The 24,637-nt window shown below is 40.7% G+C and overlaps 1 protein-coding gene across 2 annotated transcripts in view; it reads right to left on the bottom strand.

Annotated features, from left to right (window-relative positions):
* Positions 1-24,637, bottom strand: part of CFAP47 (cilia and flagella associated protein 47) — a 474,937-nt gene that overhangs the window by 25,415 nt on the left and 424,885 nt on the right. For both annotated transcript variants that reach the window (XM_083174330.1, XM_083174331.1), the window contains 5 exons: positions 19,046-19,205; positions 15,021-15,115; positions 6,857-7,015; positions 1,350-1,521; positions 736-897 (listed from right to left, as the gene is read on the bottom strand). In XM_083174330.1, the coding sequence (XP_083030456.1) occupies positions 736-897; positions 1,350-1,521; positions 6,857-7,015; positions 15,021-15,115; positions 19,046-19,205 (748 nt within the window). The remainder of the gene's footprint in view (positions 1-735; positions 898-1,349; positions 1,522-6,856; positions 7,016-15,020; positions 15,116-19,045; positions 19,206-24,637) is intronic.

Below are 24,637 nucleotides of genomic sequence, written 5' to 3'. Positions count from 1 at the left end.
GTTTTATTTTTATTTATTTTTTTCATTTCAAATGATGTGAGTACTGGCAGAATACTTGTGAAGTGGGGCACAGTAAATTTGTGAAGTGGGGCAGCTGCACCTCTGTAATGTCATTGACCCACTCTCTTGGTCTAGAGCTAGTACCAGGAACAGCAGGGTCTGAGCACTCTAGCGCATGTGCAGATCTCTGTAAAAATTAGTGCGGCAGCCAATTTCTGCAGGGTTACTGCCTCTGTCAATGGATTCCGGAGGGAAAGGATTTAAAAAATGGGTGCAGCGTGTATGGTGTCAGCCCCCTGGGAAGTCAGTGGCCTGTTTTCCAACTTGCACATTGCACCCATTATAAATTTGCCACTGGCTTGCACCCACTGTACCATAGTGATGAATATTTCCTCTTTTGAGATCAGAGTGGGAGCCACCTCAGGGATCAATTCAGGGAATCAGAGAAGACGCAGAGCCATTGCATAAGGAACAGGCATTTCTGGGCACCTGCCACCTATGGGCCCAGTAGTGCTAAACCACCTGCATCATATATCATTCAACCACTGTATGGGAATTAAACAGGTTTTAGTCCTTAAGAACATGCTTCTGCATTTAACTGTGCTGTATACAAAATACAACCTCACAGTTTGCTGTATTTTTGTGCCCGAACTCATAGAATGCTCAAAGACCTATACTGTAAATGCACATTTGTCTATTAATTCACAGTACTACTTAGAACAGTAAATAAATTACCTTGTCTGGCTGGTAAGTCTGAAGCCAACAACAGATTCTTTGTTTAAGCCAACTGCCTCAATCTGAATAATATCATCCACATTTGGTTCTGTGGCAACAAACTGTATGGGAAACTTCCATATTCCTCCAGTCACACACTGCACAACTAATGTGGCAAAGAGTCTGGAAGACAAATAACACAAAAATGAAATCATCTTTACGATTATCGAAATGTTACCTGGCCGTGAATAAAGCAGGGAATGTAAATAAGCTGAGTGTGCCAGCCAGAACACACTCATATCAAATATATACTGTATTGATACTGAAGAGTAATCAAGGATAGCTACAAGCTACAGTATGTCAAAGTTAATTCTACATGACAGCGTTCTCACATTAATTAAATCTAATAGCTTGAGGAAGCTAGGAGACCTTCTGTTGAGGAATCAGGTGAAGGTTAGCTGGCATATCTTCTGGGGATCAGCCATGTAGGCTTGCCTCATTATATATTTGAACTCTGCTGTAAATTAGTGTAAATGGCAGTAGTTTAAATTAGTTTTGAAAGCTCCATATTTGCTGTCTTGTTATGAGATCAAGTACAACTCCCAATATAATATTGTACATAAGTAGCAGTTTACCTCATTGACTTGTTGGGTGCAAAAATGATGTTGAAAATCAATGTGACAATCCCAGATGTCGTATCACGTTCTTTTCTAACTATCTCAATTCCCACAGAGGGTTCCAGCTGAGATTTTAATTCTTCAGATTCATACCTAATTTCATACAAGAACTCTTCTGCAGTGCTAAAACCTAAAATGAGTTCAAATTTAAATAATCAGGGTCATGAAATAACTATTGCAGTTACACAGTAGATGTGCTTACTTAGAAATTATACTTTGTAAAAAATATTTTTTATTCTAATAACAGGTATCGTAAATAATTTTGATATATTTTTTAAATCCCTTATCCAGTTATTTATTGTAACTGCGAAGTAGTGATATGTACGTTACTTCTTTATCTACATATGTCACTTCCATGTTTTTCTCCCAAGCACATATGGCCACATATGTAGATAACCAAACTGAACAAGCTAAAAACTACTTTGTACCTTATATCATTATCTCTTTCCAAAAACCATGTATCCACTGTTTTGTATTCATGATATAACCAGGTTTCACATGTCTGCATATGCTATAGGCATATTTAGACATGAAGTAAATACTCAGCTAGTTGTCCAACAGGTCTAAACTAATTTGCCATTTTGGTTTATTGGCATTATAAAATGAAAAACATAAATTTCTTGGTGTAGTAATAAAAAAAAAACATCATGTTTTTTTAAGCACAGAAAAAAAAATATTTTAAAAGACAATGGAATCCAATAAGAAAACAGTTGGATATCAATTTAGAATCTGTTCAATATGGTAATGATAAATGTGCATTATGGAAAGCCTTTTCACTGCTTAAATTAAGGCTACAGCTTTGCATTTGACTTCTGGCAAGTTTAAAATGTAGCAATGGCAATGTACTTTTAGTATACATAAATACAGATACAGCCAAGTAAATGAATTGAAGTTCAGTTAAATATTGCACCCAAAAAATGAACAGTCGCTGTGAGTGGCGCTGGTCTTTTTATCTGATATTTTGAGGATCTCTCACAGCAACGTTGACACTTAAAGGGTTTAATATAAAGGTTTGCTTGGCAATTTTCACAACAATTTTTACAAATTGCCTTGGATCTCAAAGGGTTAAACATTACTTTCTTACTAACACAAGATGAAAAAATGACCTTGCCCTTAGGGGGCATTACCTGGCACCCTCATCCTGAGCTGTGGAGGATGTACCTGATGGTATTGTACTGTGCCAACCCACTCAATATCAGTAATGTTGTTTATTGCGGCAGTTCAAGGGGGGAATTCAATGTTAGGGGAACGGCTGTCGAGCAAGCTCGACAGCCGTGCCCCTGTCCCGTTCTCGCTTGGCTCGACTGGAGCTCGGCGGTCGGGATTCAATGTCCCGGAAATAGACAATGTCCCTGGAAATAGACGAGCCCCGGCCGGGAGTTCGCCTATTTCCGGCTTTTCTCGGCAGAACGACCCCGACAGCTTGTGATGTCGGGCTCGTTCTGCGCAGAACCCATGTTCAATGCTGTCGGGGAAGACAGCATTGAATAGGGCCCCGCAGCCATCTCCCCCGTCAGGAGATGGCTGTGGGAGGTTGACACAGATTAAATACCCCCCAATTCTTTTACTAAAAGAACTGTGCTCCAACTGACCTTTTATCTTTAAAAAAAAAACACATTTACAATTCTGCTAACTCATAAAAAAAATTATATACCTTAACCCTTTAAGTGCTAACATCAGCAGTGAAAGATGTTCCAAAATATCCACTAAAAAATTCCAGCGTCACTCACATTTGTTACATAAATTCAAATATAAATTGTTCTGTAAAAAAGATTATATTTCCTATATAGGGTAAACTGCACAGGTCATTATGATGTTTGCTTTGACATTAACTTGGCGCTCAAAGGGTTAAATTATGTCTGACATTTTTAGGTTTTACATGGATCATCATTTTCCATAATTCTCTCTGGTTTACAATTCAGACTAGGTTTATTCAAGCAATGTTGCCTAACATGCTTGACATTATTGAGTATCTCAAGAGTTTATTCTTGGCTAAGAGGCTAAAATATGAGATTACAGATTTGCCTGTTAAATTTTTGCGATTATTCCACCCTATTTATGAGCTGGAAAATTGTCTTATTACAAAAAACACTCACACATGATTATAACACTGCATTCTCACATGGTGCAGCAAATTGTATTTATACTCATAGCTAACAAAGTCTGACAATGCTGGAGAGTATTTTATGGCAGGCTTTAAATTTATATAAAGCTAATATTAATATAATTCCACTAGGTTAGGACTGGCTAAAAATGTAAAATGATTCTGGATTATAGTGTATCCGAATACGTCAGTACAATACTCTGCCTGTTAGAATGGTACTTTTAAATGAATACCTGCCTTATTCTCTAAACAATTACATATCATAAACAAGTTTTATCTTAGTGGCATCAATAGACCTGGATAAAAATAAGAAACCTAAGGTTGCTAGTTTAAATAAAATAACATACCACAGCAATATAAAGTATAGCTTTATTTTCATCATTGTACTGTACCCCAAGCAATATGTGTAATTAATTGCAGTCAAGGATAGAAAACGCACATGCTATGAAGATCTACATTATTATGACATACTGGAGACAATTCAGCAACAGCACTAACATTTACACCAAAGGGCACAAATTAATAACCACGCAGAGATGTCACTGTTTGTGAAACACCAGCAAATTAATCAAAAGAACAGCAGAACAACCTCCAGCGGCCATGAGCAAAGAATTTGTATTTTCTTTTTTTAAATATAAGTAGACTGTTCTTTATTCATATTACTTTGTAAGAATGCTTCCATACATCACAATGATAACTAAACTGAAATGATATATTTCACTTTATTTTAACTTTAATTCATACCTCCCAACTGTCCCGTATACAGCGGGAACATCCCGGTTTTTGGGGATGTTTCCGCGTCCCTCCCACAGCCGGCAGTGTCCCGCTGCAGGGGAGCAATTGGGAGTCCCCCCAAATCTGACAGAATAGACACTGCGCACACCCGCACAGTGTCTATTCAGGGGCACACTGGGCAAAAACGGGGCACGCTCCTTATTTGCATATGCTGCACCCTAATTTGCATAAGCCATGCGCCCTTTTGGCCACTCGTCCCTCTTCTCAACATGGAAAATTTGGGAGGTATTAATAACTGGCACCCTATGTTCAGGAACTTATTGGCACCCTATGTTCAGGAACTTACCAAAGGATATTTGATAATATTGAAGTATGAGGCCATCCTTGAAACTGGGTGGTCCAAGGAGGCCATAGCTGGGGGCCCCCTCTTTACAATGCTGGTAATCTGTCACTGAATAATGGGGGGGTCCATGATGGCCGATCATGTACTGCCACCCATTGTAAGACCATGAGCCTTGTTTCACCGACCCATCTGCCCCCTTCCGCATGCGGTAGCTGGAAAATTGGTTAGTATGACTCCTGGTCATGAAAGGACTAAAACCTGTTAAGTTTTTTACACACACTGTACTATTGTTGTATATCTAGTCTATTTTCTAGATAACACGTTTCACGATTCTTTTAAAAGCATTTATTTATCACTTATAAATGTTAAATAAGTATAAATATATAAATAATATATACTGCTACTGCAAATGTATGATTAATCAATTAAGCTTTATTTAGTCATTTTCTATATATTTTATATTTGGATATTTGCTTGCCTTTTGTAAAAGAGGATATACCTTCACTTTGTTTAAAAGTTTTGTGTGTGCTTGAGCTATATAGCCATTATATCTGAATACGAATGGAATTAAAGGGTACGTTTTAAATAATTATTGATCATATCCAATATGATAAATGTCGCAATCCTGCTTAAATCCTGTGTACCTGGCCTGTCATGTCTGCTCTTCAGTTTCTATGTTCTTTAGTATTCCAGCCTCCTGCAGCCAGATTGCAATCATGCTTTCCTGAGAGACTGTGCAGTACTACTATTGACACCTGTAGAATTCCTAGCTGTCTGATCCACTGCAGCCATTAACTCCTTCGTTATCTGGGTGGAATCATGCAAGTTTCCTGCTTCACACGGATTGCCCCATTTAGAATCTGTTACAAATTCCCATTTGCCGTGCTGTCCACAAAGTGCAACCCAAGGGGGTTAAGTTCCCAGCTCAGCTAGCAGTCATTGCTTGTGCATTGTTGCTTATCAGCTCTAATGCTGTGTGAGCTTGCTTCCAGACAGCCTCCAGGTTTACAGTGCCTTCCAGTATGCAGGCCTCACCTGTTCCTGCTTCCATCTGTGTCCATGCTCCACTGCCTGCTTCATCCCACACTCTGCTGTATTCCTCCAGTGTCTGGTCCAGTCCTCTGGTCATTTTCCGGTTCAAGTCACCCATACTAAACTACCTTCCTGCTGTATTCTTCCAGTGTCTCTGGTCATTCTCTGGTTAAAGCCTTAGTCTTCTATTCCTCAGCCTTAAAGCCACAGTCTTCAGTTCCTCAGCCTTAAATCCACATCTTCAGTTCCTCAGCCTTAAAGCCACAGTCTTCAAGTCCTCAGCGTTAAAGCCACAGTCTTCAGTTCCTCAATCTTAAAGCCACTGTCTTCAGTCCCTGCGCCTCAAAGCCACATTTTTCAGTCCCTCAGCATTAAAGCCACGGTCTTCTGCTCCTCAGCGTTAAAGCTACAGTCTTCAGTTCCTCAGCGATAATGCCACAGTCTACATCCTCATCTCAAGTATTTACTTTGTTTCTTATATTGTTTCTCAAGTATTCACCTTTACCGTCATTACCATTGTGTGAATAAAGTTTCTTCACCTTATCCTATTGCATCTGTGCACTTTTTCATTGGCATTCAGCTAACATCGATAGCCACCTACAATAGGACATGCCTGGGTCCACCGATCTCCAGTCATGACAAACAAATCTTTGTTATTGGATAATTGCCTCTTGCAATGAACCTTTTCTTACTGGCTAACAACTCACATTAGCTGGTACATAGATGTGTAGGCTGAGACCAAATAAAAGTATAATGACAACCATGTTTAAAACAAGACACCCTATTTTGTCAAAGGGACTCATGAAAAACATTAGCTATTCCCAGGGTTTATAGAAACCTGAACAGCCTTAAAAGTTATTGGATACATCCTTTTCAATCATTCAATACTCAAGAACACATCAATAAAAGACTTAAAGGTACCTTTAGATTATACTGCATGATCTGTAAACTTTGGATATGGCCAATATTTATAAAAGTAGACACATTTCTCTGTATTTTCCTAGTTCACTTTGCCAGGTATTGGTTTTAGATGCTTAAATTGGTCAGCACTTTCTTTAAGTTATTATCTGGTGTACTCTATTTTTCACTATGCTTTATTTAAGAAAGTAACTGTTCTCATCTACACACTGTTACCCTGTCACAGTTCATTGTTGATTTATATTCTGTTTTCTTACCATAAGTATGCACACGGTTTACTATTGTATTAGCACACAGATTTACTATCTATCAAGCAGTATTTAATAACTATACCATTGCTGACTTGAACTTCGTCTTGTATGTGGGCAGTCTTCTCCACAGATATGACATCATCACTTGATCTTGCCATGGCAGTCTGGCCAGGAACAACTCCTGTCAGTAAAACTTCTACTCTCTCTTCAGTCCGGCTTCGTGCTTTGCAGCTCACAACAGCTGCAAAAAAAAATATTCATTTTATTTCTCAATTGCTAACTAATGTTTGAACTTAAGCAGACAAAATTTCTACCGGTAATGGCACAACTTTATCACCTTAAATAAGGTTCTTCCATGTCTAGTATATGCTTGATTAAATGTTATAAGGCAGTAAGAACACTATTAAAAGAAATGGTAGTATATTATCTCATATCCAGCAATTTACAGGATCCCAAACAGCATTGAATTACTTGGGGGAGGTCATGTCAAACAAACATTACTGACTTTTTAGACTGGTTGACTAAAGTAATAGATAAAGGATATATATTTTTTTAATTATTTAAAATTATTTATTAAATGGTATTAAAGGGAAAGTATGCCTTTTTTGCAGATGACACAAAAGGTTTGCAACAGGGTAGACACACCAGCAGGGGTAAAACAAATGGTTAATGATGTAGGTAGACTAGAAGATTGGTCAAGAGTATTGCAAATAACAGTTTAATGTAAAAAAAATGCTAAATCATGCACTTGGCTCTCAAAACTCAAAAGGCTAAATATAGTATTAATGACACTGTATTAGAAAATATTGAGGAGGAAAGAGATCTAGAGCCCATATCTCCAGAAAGCCATAAATACATTAGAGACAGTACAAAGAAGGGCAACTAAATGGTACATGGCCTACATCTAATATGTATCATTTGGAGCACAGAAGGGAAAGGGGGAACATGATTTCAAAATATAATAATGCTTTTAACAAGGTCCAGGAGGGAAACATTTTTCAAATGAAGGGTAGTATTAGAACATGAGGACATGCAATGAAACTGGAGAGGGGTTCAGGATAACTTCCCAGAGTATAATAGGCTAAGACATTAGAGCAAAACATGCATGGGATAGACATAAGGATATCCTTACAAACAAATAAGGATACAATAGAGTTTTATGTAACCATATAGTTAAAAAAACAGGCAGACTAGATGGGCCAAATGGTTCTTATTTGCAATCAAATTCAATGTTTCTATGTAACAAAAAACTGAATGTACTGTATACATGTTATTTTGTATAAATGTGTACTATATACAAGTACAGTATAATATTGAACAATGTTTTCCCGCATGGAGCATCATTTTCCATGATTATTTATCTACTTGACAGGTGATAAACTAATTTACATAAACCTATAAGGTTTATCAAAGAATTGCAACAAATTTACAGCCTGATTGTGAGTCAGATGTAATCTGTGCCTGCATGTATTTGATTGCAACAAACTGAGAGCTGCAGGCAGAGGACAACATATACCCTACTGCTGCTTTTTAAATAAAACTGCTATGTTGACAGCACTTACAACAAGGTTGCAAGAGAAGCCCGGAGAGGAGACTTTCAGCATGACTTCAGGGGGGATCGGCAGATAGAGTTATTTAAACGCCAAGGGCAGGATGGAGGAAGCCGCAATCAGGGGGCTGAGCGGGGGTGCCACAGATTCTGGGAGGGTTGCCCACCTTTCCCGGGGGGCCGGGAGGGGAACCCAATTTTTGGGACCCTCCCAGCCATTCCGGGAGGGTAGGCAACCCTGACTTACAATATGACACTATGGGGGAAATTTACTAAGATGTGTATTCTACTTCACATGTGCTGTTGCTATGGGCAACCAATCAGAGCCTGTCTACTATCTTCTAGAGGGTGCTAAACAAATAAGAAGTAGATTCTGATTGGTTGCCCAATACGATGTAGGTTTAAAATCGATTGTATTCTGCTACTTAGAAATAATCAGTATTAAAAAAATCTATGTCAGAGTGCTTTGTGCAATGTTCTGCGGGCATGCATTTAGGTAGTAAATACAAAATCTATAGGTACTGGTTGGCTGACTAAGATATTATAACCATTTTTAACACCTAAACGGCAATCATCTTTTCAAGTGGCCACACAATTTGCTTTTGACCCTCGCAATTGATGCAGAACATATTTTCGTTTACCCACTCTTTAACCCATAATATTAGTGCAACATAAGGGTTATGGCTACATTTTACATCCGTTATGGGCACCTTTAGGCTACACCTTACTTCATTGAGGAAACACTTCTTCTGAACAAAATATTTCTATTCAGAATAGAAAACCTAATGATGGTAATTTATTTTGTCACAAAAAACTAAAAATGATCATTATTCTTCCCAAGATAAAAAAAAAACCCTTGTTAAGTACACTGGTGACATGGACACATTTTACATGCAAAATGCATACGTATGTGCTAACAGCAGATTAAAATGAAGCTAAACCTGCTCGCTAATAACTGCAATGCAAGTATTTCTCATCGTAATCTTAATAACCTTATTCTGTCATCTTAATATGTTATAGGTCACTCAACAATTAGATTTGTCAAACGATGGAGAACAACCTATAATAACAGCTCCAAGAGATTGATGGCCTTTTGCTAAATGTGCACTCCAAATTTAAACCAATTTAATATAGATTCTACAGTAGTTTCTAACTGCAAACATGAAAGAGAAATTACATTTGCATTTTAAAGAACACTAAAGACTATGGGCCAGGTGAATCAAGCTTCAAAAAGTGATAAAGTGGACAGTAATAAACCACCAGCCAATCAGCTCCTACCTGTCATTTTTCAAATCCAGCCTGGGTACTTATATGTTAGTTGGGCGCCCACTAAGCTATTTGCTTAGTTTTACGCGTTCTCTCACGGGGCTCGCTACGCTAGCCACGCTTCGGGCTCGGTAGCTCGCTGTGCTCGCCACACTATATAAACTCAACTCCATGCTGACATGGATAGTGGAGGTATGAGCGTACTAACTATAGTGGGCGCCCAACTAACATATAAGTACCCCAACCTGTAACCTTGCAATTAGTAGCTGATTGGCTGGCTGTTTATCACTCTTTATTTTATCACCTTTTTTTAAGCTTGATACATCTATCCCTATGTTGTGATGGGGGGGGGGGGGGTAACCGTATAAATATACAATACTTGTGAAGATGTATGTAATACATGTGCTGGATGGTTCCCCTTGTCAGTGGCGGAACTACCGAGGGTGCAGGGGGTGCAGCTGCTATGGGGCCCGGCGGCTGGGGGGGCCGGGACCCCAAGCACTCCCCTGCACCGTGACCAGTAATATAATATTATCCCTTAAAAGAGCCGCCGCGGCATTTAAGCAGCTTGCGCCGGGCTTGGCTGTGCTGGGGGAGAAGCCGGGCAGGCGCGGAGGCGGATGAATGATGACGCCGCCGCCGTGCCCTTTAACTCGCGAGATGATACTGTCATCATCTCGCGAGTTCGTGCGCACGGCAGCTGCTGCTCATGTGAGCCCCATCCGCGTGGTCCTGCATGGGAGGGAGAGACTTCCGGAAGGCTAGGCAGGCGGCCACGCATCCACAGGACCAAGCGGACACACGCTGCCACGAGGGATCCAGAATCAGACAGTGAGGGCGGCCGATGGAGGGAAGACTCCTACTGCTGCTGCATCATCATCATCATCATATAATATCGCTGGTGAGCTCAGCTATCTGTTCAGATGGGGGGGGGGGGGGCGCAGCGCTTGAATACAAACCGCTCATGTCTGACTAAGTGCTCACTTGTTCATAAATTAACCAATTACTGAATGTACTCACACAAATAACAAGCTTATAGCACCTGTCTATGGAGATATTTCAATTTACATCAAAAGTGGCCTATGATTACATCCCAACTCTGCCAACAACAATATGGCAATATATTGGGAAATATGAGGATCACACTAAGATTATTGCCAATAAATATCTCCTGAATCAATACCTCCATTAGATGCCTATTTTGAACTATTCTATATTTTTGCAAAGCAATCTTAATATATAATTTATTATTTAATGTATTTGTTTGCATACATTTTCATTATTTCACTTATTAAAAACTGACTGATTTGAAGCTATTTACCTAAGAGCTGCTGATTTGTGAGACTGACTGTGGGCACTGCGGTGTGTCGCATAATGTGTAATGGCGGGCACTGCGGTGTGTCGCATAATGTGCAATGGTGGGCACTGCGGTGTGTCGCATAATGTGTAATGGTCGGCACTGCAGTGTGTCGCATAATGTGTAATGGTGGGCACTGCGGTGTGTCGCATAATGTGTAATGGTCGGCACTGCAGTGTGTCGCATAATGTGTAATGGTGGGCACTGTGGTGTGTCACATAATGTGTAATATGCATTGGGGTGGGTTGCATAATGAATAATGGTGGGCACTGTGGTGTGTCACATAATATGTAATGGGCATTGGGGTGGATGGCATAATGTGTAATGGCGGGCACTGCGGTGTGTCACATAATGTGTAATGGGCATTGGGGTGGGTTGCATAATGTGTAATGGCGGGCACTGTGCTGTGTTGCATAATGTGTAATGGAAATTGCGATGTGTCGCATAATGTGTAATAGTGGTGGTGGTGGGGGGCCCCATTATAAATTTTGCTATGGGGCCCACAAAGTTCTAGTTACGCCTCTGCCCTAGGCATGATTACAGTGTTGCCCAGGAATCAGCATGCTTCACAAAGTCCTAAGGCTTTGCCCCTTTACTGGTATATTATCCAATGGGAAAATAGATGTGGAAGTGTGTGCGAAACAAGCTGATTCCTGAGCAATCCCATCCTTTGTATTTCATGGTCAGTATGGAAGCTGGTTGTAAGTAAAACAAACATGGCTACCGCTTTTCTCATTTTATTTAACAAAGTAAATGTTTTCCAATGGCCAAAAAAGAAACCCAGACAAATGTAAGCCTAAGTATGGGTTAAAGCTCTCATTTTGTATGTACAAACATTTTCATTGTAGTTGCTATAAACCCTTTACAGTCAAAGCAACAGAATGGTTTAAGTGTGAAATATAAACGATCTTGAATTGGATTATTGATTTTCACTTTTGGGGGCATATTCATTCAAATCTGCCTTTTTAATGACATAAAAACACAAGTGAAAAATTATATTTTCCAAAGAATTTACAAAGTGTCTCATGCCAGATGACTGCTTTGTCGACATCAACAGTATGATAATGATCCAATCAGAGCGGCTTCCACTACAAGAGCTCTAGTTGGCTCACCAGCCGGTGCTGCATTTTAATTGGCCACCAGCATCCTGCACTGAAGAAGCCTGTGCTTCGAGACCTGCTGCATTCAGCAGGAGGGGATGAGGGACTCGGAGCAGGAGTCAGGCGGTAAGTGAAAGGAGGGGAGATGAGGGGGACCTGGAGGGACCCGGACTGGAAATCAGTCCTGAGCCCAAAAATTCCTAGTGGCAGCCCTGGTTAAAGTCTGTTCATTACAAGTGCAAGATTAGATAGATGTTTCCCAGTTGTGCTCCTTACTGGATTTCTAGCATAATTGCAAAAAATGAATGGCATGCTGAGACTAATAAATGTATATTAATTATAAGCTCTTTGGCATTTAATACTAGTTAGGTGTGTGGTTTTGTTTTTTATTGTAATAATAAAAATGTTTCTTAATTTCTTTTAAGCATCTCACAACCTTGAAGCCCTGTTTTATTCACAGTTATCCAACATATTAGTCAGGTCTTCTGGAAACACTGTAAGGTCAACCTATGGTAATAATTGAGGTTTTTGAAGGGATTGCCAAATGTGAAGTACTATTTCCCATCTTCTCTTTATTAATGTTCCATGTAACTGTTATTACATATTTGAGCACAGAAATGATGGTTTTAATATTACATTGAATTACACTGAAATATATATTATTTCTTATATTTGCATGTATACATATTGTAAGTATACAGTACACTGTGTGTAATTGGTTTGCTCTTTGCTCATCCATCCTGACATGCCTGGAAAATGGCAGCTTAAAACCTCCAAAAGCCGGCTTCCTGTCAGTCAAGCTCTGGCTACATTGCATTTACACAATTTCTGTCACTATTTGTGCATGTGCAATGCATATAAGAGATGCTTGTACAACTCTGAATCAGGCTCATAGTCACCACAATACTAAGAAAGGTAAACATGGCATATTCCAGTGGTTCCCAAACCACTATGGTGCCCAAAGCTCTTTCAGGGGTGCCTCCAGTTGGATGTTCAGGATCAAATTAAATATGGTCATTGTAACAGGTATTAGTGGCTGCCACTATCAGAGACACAACTGAACAACATCAAATAACAACCTAAGGTTGACAGGTAGGCACAATTTACTTTAATATTAATTATTTCCCAAAATGTTTTAATAAAAATCTTTTATGCTAGGAGTGATTCCTAGTTTGGGAACCACTGGATTATTCCTTAACAATATTACTGGAAAATGAAAAAGTCAGTTTTACCCTAAAACTAAATATAATATAAAGTACTACAACAGTTTTGTGACTAATATTTTACATTTAAACTTTTGCTGTATGCACAATGTATTGAATAAACAGTGACGAAAGGAGGCTACAGTTCTATATTATATAATTACCAGCATACCAATAACAGTGACACAACATTGGCTTTTTATTTTGTGCTTTGTGCTATATGTTCTGTAATTTGTATGCATGCAGTAAGGCAACAGAAGGACAATGCAACATAGAATTAAGTTAGGTACAGCAAAAGAGGTATGAGTGTACTTTAAACTCTCCAGTGAGATTTTTTGTATTAACAAGTTTCCATTAGTTCTAAAAAAAATGTCTCTATTCCTCAGAAACTCATTAATCTATAGCTTTGTACAGTTTTCTATGTTTACAGATCATTAAGTCGTTCACAGGTTATTGCTGCCAAAGAAACCAGCAGGAGATTGCTTGACTCAGAAAATAATCAAGATCCTTCAACAACTTGCTTTATAAAACTCTACTTGAAAACATATATATATATATGTGTGTGTGTGTGTGTGTGTGTGTGTGTGTGTGTGTGTGTGTGTGTGTGTGTGTGTGTGTGTGTGTGTGTATAGTATATAAAAATGTGTGTGTATGTGAACCTACACTGTACATAAATTTATATATATATATGTATAGAAAAAAAGGGGGTTCAGGATGCACTAAACCTTATCTTATTAAATTAAATCAATTCAATTCACAATAAAAACTGTTTTGCATTTAATAAAAATGCCCTCGGGGCATAGCAGTAAGCAGTCATGGTTTGTATGATACAATTTCAGTGAATCAACAACATAATGTATCCTCTTATACAGTAGACATTCAATATAGACGAATATCATAATTAACCCATTAGCCCAACACATTTCCTTATAGACATGACTTCATCAGGGGCATGGGTACAACAGTTGAATATGATGATCACACGATCAAAAATTGAGACCAGGGTCCTTCAAAGGAATAGAATGATCCAAAGGTGTTGGATCCCGTGGATCTATTATGTATCGATTAAGATATCCACCAGTTGATGTTTTTAAGAACTACCAGAGTTCTTTTGTGCGAGATAACGGCCTTCAAACTTTAGTAAAAACACATAAAGGCATTAGTGGTCCAATGGAGGTGATGTGTACTCAGCTCCCAAAATAGGAATGCTATTTTGGGAGTTGGCATGTTTTTAACAAATTTTAGAGCTTATAGTCGAGTACAAACGACTGTTGTGTCTAAATTGCACATGCACAGAATGGGATATATGGTGCAGATAGCCACCAGTTTGTGAAATCTTGCACGTGTGCATGAAGCCGCTAATCTGGCGAATCATGATGCATGCGCATTAAATTAAAAAATTCTGTATTCCTTTGCATGCACAGTGTGCATCAAATTTGGGGGACATCTCGATATAGGCCAGCGAATTTCGTTACTTCGACAAAGTCTTGGATTGTGACAAAGCACATTGGGTGTGGCCTAATTCTAGAGGATGTGGTATTCGACTAAGCCGATAAGAGCGAAGGGTGTTTTGAAAACTAGTGCTGTGCGAGTGAGATGCTGTGTGATCAGCCTGCTGTATTTTATGGCTGTGTGTCTCCTTATCCCACGCTGGCAAGCAGCTTGATTTTAACAATGATTTATGTAAGCATTTATTGTTCACTACAATTACTTTAGAGAGAGAGAGAGAGAGAGAGAGAGAGCTTTTTTATCAAATAATGTTACTTTTATACCTGGAGCAGATTTAGGTTGGAGAGCTTCTGGGATTCCATGAATTGGGTAGATCCATCGTATACCTGAGACTGTTCCATCCTCTGTCTTGGATACACTGTTTCAAATGTTGACATGTAATTATTTATTTTGTTAAATCACGCTTGTACAGCAATATTCTCTGCTGTGATGATGGCCATTTGCACAATCACTATGTAGTTACTTCTGCATATCTGCTTGTGTATTGACCCATGTACAGTAGGAGCAAGTTTCATCTTTGCTCCTTTGGTCATGGCTAGCCATGGCTATTCTATTGTTCTCAGCTGCAATACAATACGTATTGCAGCTGAGAACAATAGAATAGCCATGGCTAGCCATGGCTAGCCATGACCAAAGGAGCAAAGATGAAACTTGCTCCTACTGTAGCTGACAGTCATCAAACATTCATTTTTGGCTATTAAAATCAAGTCAATGCTATCTCTTCACATTACATAATTAAAATCTCCTTCTAGATTACTGCAAAAAAAAAAAAATTCCCAAAAAGTTAATTGAATGGGAAAACAAGAGATGCTTCTGGTTACAGATGAGTCTATGCTCACCTTGACGCTAGCCAAATGTGACTTAGCTAGTCATGAGTGGGGGAAACTAGTTGCTGTCATGATCCATTTAAAGATGAAAACAGATCAAAGCAAATACTGTATACTGTAAGGGATGAAACATTTGTAGTTTAATTTGTATTCTGTATTTTTTTTTCACTTATAGCACTTTCTGCTATATACAGCATCCTCTCCTCAATGTCAATTACTCTAGTCTCCGGAAGGTGACACTCTCCGGAGACTAGAGTAAATCACATTGGGGAGAGGACCAAGGAAGGAGGCTTTGGAATTCCTTGAAGTTTGCTGATTAGCCTTTGGAACTATCTTTGGAAGACGCTCACTAAACACTGGTTGAATACCACTTCATACGGTACACCTTTAAAATTGTGGTGTTGGTCTGTCTTCATGTGGTGAAGGGAGACAAATTGATTACTAAAATACTACACTAAAGGGGCCCATCTCACCCTTTTTTTCAGACCTTCCATACACAGGGTTCCCAGGAACAAGAACCCATAGGAGAGGTGCTGCCACCCCAAAGAAGGAATGGGAGTGTATTTGAGACTTGACACAGGACAGTGCAAGAACACTTATAGCCAAAAAGTGGGGATTCACCAGCGCTAGTACCACCCTTTTTATCTATCTATCTATCTATCTATCTATCTATCTATCTATCTATCTATATATATATATATATATATATATATATATATATATACAGAGAAAAAGTCTCACCCTGAGGTAAGACTAAAGCACTCTCCACTAGTTAATGATCAGGAGAAAGAAACTCCTGATAAATCAAAAGCCAGCTACAACAAATAAACAATATCCTAGCTGAATGCTCCAACGTTTCGGTCACTAACCGTGACCTTTGTCAAGGAGTCTGTCAAATCCAGCAGCAAAAATAAGGTGGTCACCAAGTTCAGAAATAAAGACAGCAGGGAATATCCATAGGATCAGGGCCACAACCAGCATCCCCCCAACGCCCGCTATATATATATATATATATGAGAGAAAATACCCAGCGCAAAAAGTCCAACAGTCTATATCAGGAGTGGTCCGAATGTCCCATAAATGTGTGCAGCTCCAATACAAGGATCCAACCACGAATCCAAAATGGGGTATGCTTGTAGAAAAGAGAAGAATGAAGCGCACCAATCAGCAATAAATTTGACAAATTTTACTTATATAACTGCTGACATACATAGGGTTAAAAGTAGAAAGCTTGCCGTGTGGACAGGGCTATACAGCCGGACCCAGCGTCGATGAAGAACCGTGAGCAGTGATCAGTTGCAGACGGGGCGCATCAGGACCAGGACAGACAGCCAGGAACTTCCACAGGTACAGCACGAACCAGACCAGGACTTCACCACGTCGGGAACAGGTAACCACACCCAACGCGTTTCGTCACAGCTACGGACTGACGAAGTGCTGTACCTGTGGAAGTTCCTGGCTGTCTGTCCTGGTCCTGATGCGCCCCGTCTGCAACTGATCACTGCTCACGGTTCTTCATCGACGCTGGGTCCGGCTGTATAGCCCTGTCCACACGGCAAGCTTTCTACTTTTAACCCTATGTATGTCAGCAGTTATATAAGTAAAATTTGTCAAATTTATTGCTGATTGGTGCGCTTCATTCTTCTCTTTTCTACATATATATATATATATATATATATATATATATATATATGTAGCACAGTCGTGAGTTGGTGCCCCTAGTGATGATCTTCACAATTTGATCAATCCAGCCTTAATAAAGTTTACACTAGTATACAGAATAAGAGTCCAAATAATTTAAAAAAATTGGTACTTGTTTCCTAGCACGGCGCCCATCGCATACCATCGCATGCCTTAATTAGTGGTATGCGATGGTATGCGATGGGACCCGATTTTTGGGTCCTAAGAGCCGCACTGTACAATTTTAAAATCGCATCGCATGCCATTAAAATGGCATGCGATGCGATCGATGCGATCAAAACGATGATTTAATTGTACATGCACCCTGACGGGTGATTAGTATGTTATATGCACCCCCATAGTTAACGCCACCGCCACTATTAATGCCAACCCAAAGCGTGACGAGCGCAGCACTTCGGGTTGGCATTAATAGTGGCGGTGGCGTTAACAATGGGGGTGCATATAACATACTAATCACCCATCAGGGTGATTGTACAATTAAATCATCGTTTTGATCGCATCGATCGCATGCGATGCAATCAAAATGATGTAATAAGATTAAAATCGTGGGCGCCGTGCTAGGAAACAAGTACCAAAAAATTTATTTAAAAAGTCTCTTAAGCCACACAGTGGCAACAATTCATCCAGATCTTTATGATATTCATTGAGACAATTTAAACGCTTGATAACAGCAGAAGAAACCCAACGCGTTTTGTCCCTTAATAGGACTTCATTAGGAGTTAATGGATCAAAAGGGATTTAATAAGGCAGTCTTTTTCAAGAGGAGTTAATTCCTATTGAGTAGTAAGCAATTGCTTGGAACATAATAACACTGGCTGGGTGGCGGATGGCCTTCCTCTTAATTATGCTGCTAATACATTTGTAGTCTGATGTAAAGTTGGTGGATAAGGTTTCTCTTTAATAGCAGTACCAGTATAAGGTTATGAAGGAGAAGACTACTCCAATCGGTCTGGGAAAGTACCGATGTGTAATTCACACTGGACCCGGGTTCGATCCCTGGTGGATCTAACTGTAAAAGCTCAGAAATTGGAATAAAACAGTAAACTCAGTACAGATTCTGGAGTTAATTCAAAGGCGGTTCTCAACTTCAGTGAGTGTGTTCTGGTCACAGGTTCTGTCTGAACCTTCTACATTTAAATGGAGATTAATTCAACACACTGTTATTTATTGCACAAGTGAGGCATCCAACTAAACATAAAATAAATACACTATGGTCCTTATTCTGGTCATGCTCGATGTTTTTGAAATGCGCATTTCTGCGCATGTGCCGGGTGAGTGCATCTACGATGAACATTCATGCACCCAAGATTAAGGTTGCAGGTGGGGGCTGGGGGACTCGTCTATGGCAATGCCCAGCGTTTTATGGGCGTTCCCATGGAAATTGCCCGGTGACGTGGGTGCCAGGGGTGTGCAGCTGACATCACCGGATGTTAGCTGCCCGCACACTTCCTCCAGAATGTGCATGCATATCTGAGTGACCTGAGAGACACTCTTGTTATGTGGACATGCACTGCATCTTTCGGCGACCATCAAAAGATGTGGGAGTTTATGTAAAACATCCATTCACCGGACGCAGGGCGATGTCTGTGTATTTGCAGCATTGCGAGTCAATCAGAATAAGGTCCTATATTTGTTTCCTAATGTTTTATGTATATTTACCTTCAACTCTCAATAAGTCTCTAGTATATAATTAAATGGATTTGACAATATGGCTGTATTAATACATAATCTTCCCAGTAACTGACCAGTATCTCACTTACCTTTTCAATTCTGTAGTTATCTCTTCAACATTGTCTTGATCCCAGCTCTCACCATTTGCTTTAAACATATGTACAACTATCAAAGCTTCATAAAGTTTCATTGTATCCGGTGCAAATATTACTGGGATATCCAGTTTTTCCTTGGCAGCTAGAGGGATTCCTTAAGCACACAAATAAAAGATAAAGGAGATTAAAATAAATCACAGGAATAGCAATTTAAAGTTAATAAAGTAGCCAAAATAGATAGATACTCAAAGTTATACTTCAACTTGATCAAAGAAAAAAGCATTTTAAATTTCAATGACTGACAACATTTTAATATACTATTTGGTGATAACTTATTGTTTGTTAGGTGTTATTCAACCCATCAGGAACACTTGGTCAGATTAGACTATAGTTAGATACAATTTCTTATTGACTAGTTTCATACATTTTACCCATGGGAACAGACTTCATGACAACCTGTTTTTAAATGTTTTTCTACAAAAGAATAGGTTAGATGTGTTTTTGAATGTTTGGCTAAATACATTATTAATCATGTGCATACATTAGCGATTCAAATGTGTGCTTTCCTCCCATAGTACTGATTACACTAGGCAATAGCCACAAAAGGATCCTATGTAAAAATGACCAATTCTTACTGATGTCAATGTGCTGAACACGATTATGTTTAAAAATGTTTCTTAGTTCAAGTTTTGAAGATCCTTAGCGATTAACTAAATCTTAGATTAACCCCTTGAGTGGTGGGTTTTGCTGGGGCAGGAGAAACCTACCAGGGCAGGTTTGTCCTGCCCCAGCAAAACCCACCACAGGTAGTTGCAAGCCCCCCTCCCTCACCTCTGCTCTGGCGTTAGTACGCCAGAGCTTCCCTGCCGCCGCTGCCTTAGCCAGCCGCCTGTCACATTCAGCAGTGACGTTGGCGGCAGGCTGGGGGATGTTCGCGGCGGCTCTGGAGGACTCGGGTGCCTGAATGCTCCCGAGTCCCCCTGAGCCGCGCCGACCATACCCGAGCCTGCCGTCGACATCATTGTAAAATGAGTGACGACTGGCTGGCGGGTCAGGGGAGCTCCGGCGTAACGATCGCCAGAGCAAATGTGATGGGGGAGACTGGGGGGACTGCATGGTTGTGATGGGGGGTGGGCTCTAGAGGTGCTGTGCCAGTGGTGCACACCTGGACATCACTGGCGCGCACCTATTGTATATTAGTGATATGCCCGGAAATTTTCCAGGACAGCCCGCTGCGGCAGCGCAGCTGAGCCCGGAAAATTTTCGGGCATACCACTCAAGGGGTTAATGCTGTGGTCACGCATTGCAGACATTTTTCCATTTGAAAATATGATTAAATCATATCAGACACTTGGGTGCAGTATGTCTGTGAAGATGCATTTTCTTCATTCTCACTTTTTTCCCCAGCTAACTGCAGTGTCGTTAGTAATGAACACTGTGAATGTTTTCACCAGGATATTTCTGAGATAGGGAAGAGATACCAGGGGAAATGGAATGCAGCAATTCTAGCAGACTATGTTGGACACTTGTCAGAGATGCCCCAGAACTAGTGTACAAGCGACTTGCAAAACTAAAGCAGCATTAAAAGCAATGATTTGTATCATTGTTGATGTTGTGTATGTATATTACGCTATTTGTTTTGGAAAACAGCAAATGTGAATAAGTTTAACTATAAAACGTCAACAAATTTTTCAATTTTATTGTCATTTTCAGCACCCTAAATTCTATTAATAAACATGTAATTTTTAGGATCCCATTTTTTTTTTTTATTTGTTGTCCAGTGTTATTGGTACTTTGTGCATGTCGAGCACTCATTCTGCCTAAGGCAACGTTGGAAGTAGTCATAATTGACAGATGCCTTTTGGGGGTGAGAAGGGGGCTGCAACAGACTTCTTTTGGTTTCACCACTGTTTGGGGGGGGGAGCAGGATCTCTGTTGTTGGACATTTCCTGGCATCTTATAAGCATTCTGTAATGGAAGACTTGAACAATCCCATTGTATCTTAGTGATCCAATGCCTAGGTCCTAGGATGCAGCTTGGATCACCACTGCAACAAGAGGCATTTACTGTACTTTTAATAAAACACCAAAAAGAAAAATTACCATAGCAAGGCCTTTTTACAATTATGAGTGCAGCTGCAGTCCCTTATTAGTAGTAGTAGTAGTTTGTTTATTTATAATGTGCCACAAAGTGTCCGCAGCGCCGTACATAAATCAAATTACAAGGTAACATACAGGGTGTGATGATAAAATTCAGCATAAATAGGGGTATAGCTGGTAGAACTAAAATCAGCATCAATTCTGAAGTAGGTGTAGAAATTGTCGAGGAGACTGAAGATAAAGTAGAGGAAGGGAAGAACAGGGCAGGAGTGCTGGTGAGGTATGGTGAGTACGTAAGGAAGCATGACCCTACTCATAAGAGTTAACAGACTAAAAGGAGGTGGGTGGACGAACGAAAAACAAAAGCCATGATTAGTTTCAGGAAGCGTTGGGTCATCCAGGCTGAGATGGCCGTGAGGCATTTGAAGACCTTGGACAGGAGTGATGAGGAAAGATCGGGGGAGGAGACATAGATTATGGTATCATCAGCATAATGGTGGTAATTGAAGCCATAGGAGCTGATGAGGGTGCCCAGAGAGGTGGTGTAGAGGGAGAAGAGAAGAGGGAGGGCCAAGGACTGACCCTTTGGGAACACCGACTGGCTGAGGGGTAGTAGGAGAGGAGGAGGTCGGAGTACAGACGGAGAAGGAGCGATCGGAGAGGTATGAGGTGAACCAGGAGAAGCCGTGCCAGTGATGCCAAAGGAGCGGAGGGTGTTGAGCAGATCTAGAATGGAGTAAGCGGTAAGGTGGCCTAGGAGATGGTTATAGGCCTAATGTTCTAGGAGCTTGGAGGCAAAAGGGAGGAGGGAGATGGGCAGGGCCGGTGTAAGGCTTCTCAGCACCCTAGGCAGAACTTCAACCTACTCCCACCCCCCAAAAAAAAACAATTTGTGTGGTCCTAACAGCCCCCCCCCCCCCCCCCCCCCCCCCCCCCCCCTGTAAGTTGGGCATGTCTTCTGCTTTCCCTGGAGGCCCTATGCACATTTCCCTTTGCAACCCTTTTTTTGAGAATTGGGGAGACAAGAGCGTGTTTGAAGGAGGAGGGGAATTACTTAGAGGAATTGTGAACCTCCACATATGGACCAATAGATAGAGTGGTGATATCACCTTTTAAGAGGTGCAGCTATACAATTACAACAATAAATAAGTTAAAATAGAATGATAAATAAATAATATCAGATAATCTAAGGTGTGCACTCCAACTCCAATTACAATAAAGACACAATCAACATACATGACATACAACATAAAACTATGATTTAAATGTCTCTTCTGATCATGCAATGCTTGTAATTGGTCCTTGCTTGGACATAATAATAATCCTTAATTGGTGGTATTGTAATCAAGTCTCTCCCCTTGCAGGAAGTAGGTTCCAAACATTGTGGTGTCAGATGCAGGTCCCAAGTATAGTGGAAAAAGGGTATTCCCAGCAATAGTAACCCGCTGTGACTGGGCAGTGTAGAGCTCAATATTACACGTTTCTCAAGTTTACGGCGGCTTCCTCAGATGAGGAAGCCAATGTAATATTGTACCCTACACTAACCAGTCACTGTTGGTAACTATTGCTGGCAATACCCATTGTTCCACTATACTTGGGACCTGCATCCCACTGGCACCACGCTGTTTGTTTGGAGCCTTCCCCCTGCAAGGGGAGAGATTTTTAATAAAAGCCTCCTGCTGCATTTAAATACAACGCTATCGCTGCTGCTTCCAAAGAAGCAACAGTGATCACTACTCTGTTTATCACTGAAGAACCCCAATTCTTATTCTGATTGTGCTACCTATTACTACCATATCTTATGTTGTTTGATTGCCTAGAACACTGCAGTACACTGTATAACCTATTAGACCTGATTGCTGTCCTGTTGATTCTTCCATCATAGTACTAATCTGTGATAAATTCTTACTATTCAAGCACAAGTCCTCTTGGCATCTAATGCCCCTTTCCCACTGCAGCTAAAAAATGGTAAATTGCCGATTTTCAGCGCAATTTACCGTTTTAAGGCTGCAGTGGGAAAGTGACAGAGTTGAAATACCGTTTAAAGTTAAATGGTATTTCAACCCGTTTTTAAAGCAGAGTCCTACACGTTAAAATAACGTTTAAGAGGCAGTGGGAATGCCTCTTAAACATTATTTAGCCGATAAGACCTAGTAGTTCTCACTTTGTGCATGTGTAATGAGTGCACGTGCATAATAAAGAGCCGCTCATTACATATGCGCATATGTAATGAGCAGCTCATTAGTATGCACGTGCACTCATTACATATGCGCAAAGTGCTCGTGTTCTCATCAGGCACTGGGACTGCCTGTACCCCGCATGGACCCTGCATGGACCCCCGCTGCCTCCCCACTGCCCTGCATCCCCGTGCAGGTAAGTACAAGGGGAGTGGAGGTGGGGGCAGGGCCGGCGCCACCACTAGGCAGCCTTAGGCATTTGCCTAGGGCGCCGGCCACTGGAGGGCGGCAGTTTGGAGCTTGTCCCCCCGTGCCGCATCAGCCAGCAAGCCGCCCCCTCCCTGAGGAGCATCACGTCGTGTCACGGGGACCCGCACCACCCTGGGTAGAGTCACGGCGGCCAGTGCAGAATCGCACTGCAAGCTCCTCCCCTTGGAATGTCACGGCGCCGGACACCCCTCCCCTCCCTGGGGAGAGTCGCGGCCAGCGCCTCATGTGCATTACACAGCAAGCCCCCCCCCCCTCCCGGAACGTCACGGCGTGAAACGCATCACTGGACCCGGCAGATGACCCCCTGGAGCGGGTAAGTGATTAAGCGCCGGGGCTCCCCGCCTGGGGCGCTCCAGTGCCTAGCACCGGCCCTGGGTGGGGGCACAGGGCAGGTACAGGGGTTAGGCACTCTTTACACTGGGGGGGGGAGGGATTAGGCACTCTTTACACTGGGGGGGGGGGGGGGTTTAGGCACTCTACATTTTACACGGTTCACTGCAATGGGAATGGTACTTAAATGGTATTTAAATCAGTAATCTGCTGCAGTGGGAATGCTAATACCGTTTTAAATACCATTTAAGATTACCAGTACTTTAAACTGGTCTGCAGTGGGAAAGCAGCATCAGAGTACCTTTTGAATACATTGATACTCTGTTTTGTTATTGTTGTTGTGTGTAGTGCGGACAGTAATAATGTAAATAGCCTAGGTGTTGTTATAGCGTTTCTATACTGAGCAAACTGGTCATACTGGTCCACTCGTTTATTCCAAAGTAAAGTATAATTTCTTCTAAATGTATATGCCATCCTCAGAACAAATGTGTAACGTATCTTGTAATTTTTATACATGCTAAATTCATTTCTTCATTACTGCTAAATATATTTCATAAGTACAGTGAGAACAAGATGATTCCATGACATGTATTTGCTAAATAGTAATACAGATGCTTAGGAATGGACAAAAAAAATAGCTTTCTGCTCTATTCTCCAATTCTAAGAAAGATGATTACTTTTTGCTATTTTATATAAAACTATGTTTTGGC

This window comes from Crinia signifera, chromosome 2 (genome assembly GCF_055691185.1).
Source record: "Crinia signifera chromosome 2, ASM5569118v1, whole genome shotgun sequence".
NCBI lineage: Eukaryota > Metazoa > Chordata > Amphibia > Anura > Myobatrachidae > Crinia > Crinia signifera.
Note: the sequence above shows the minus strand (reverse complement) of the source record. Positions and strands in the feature narration are given on the sequence as shown.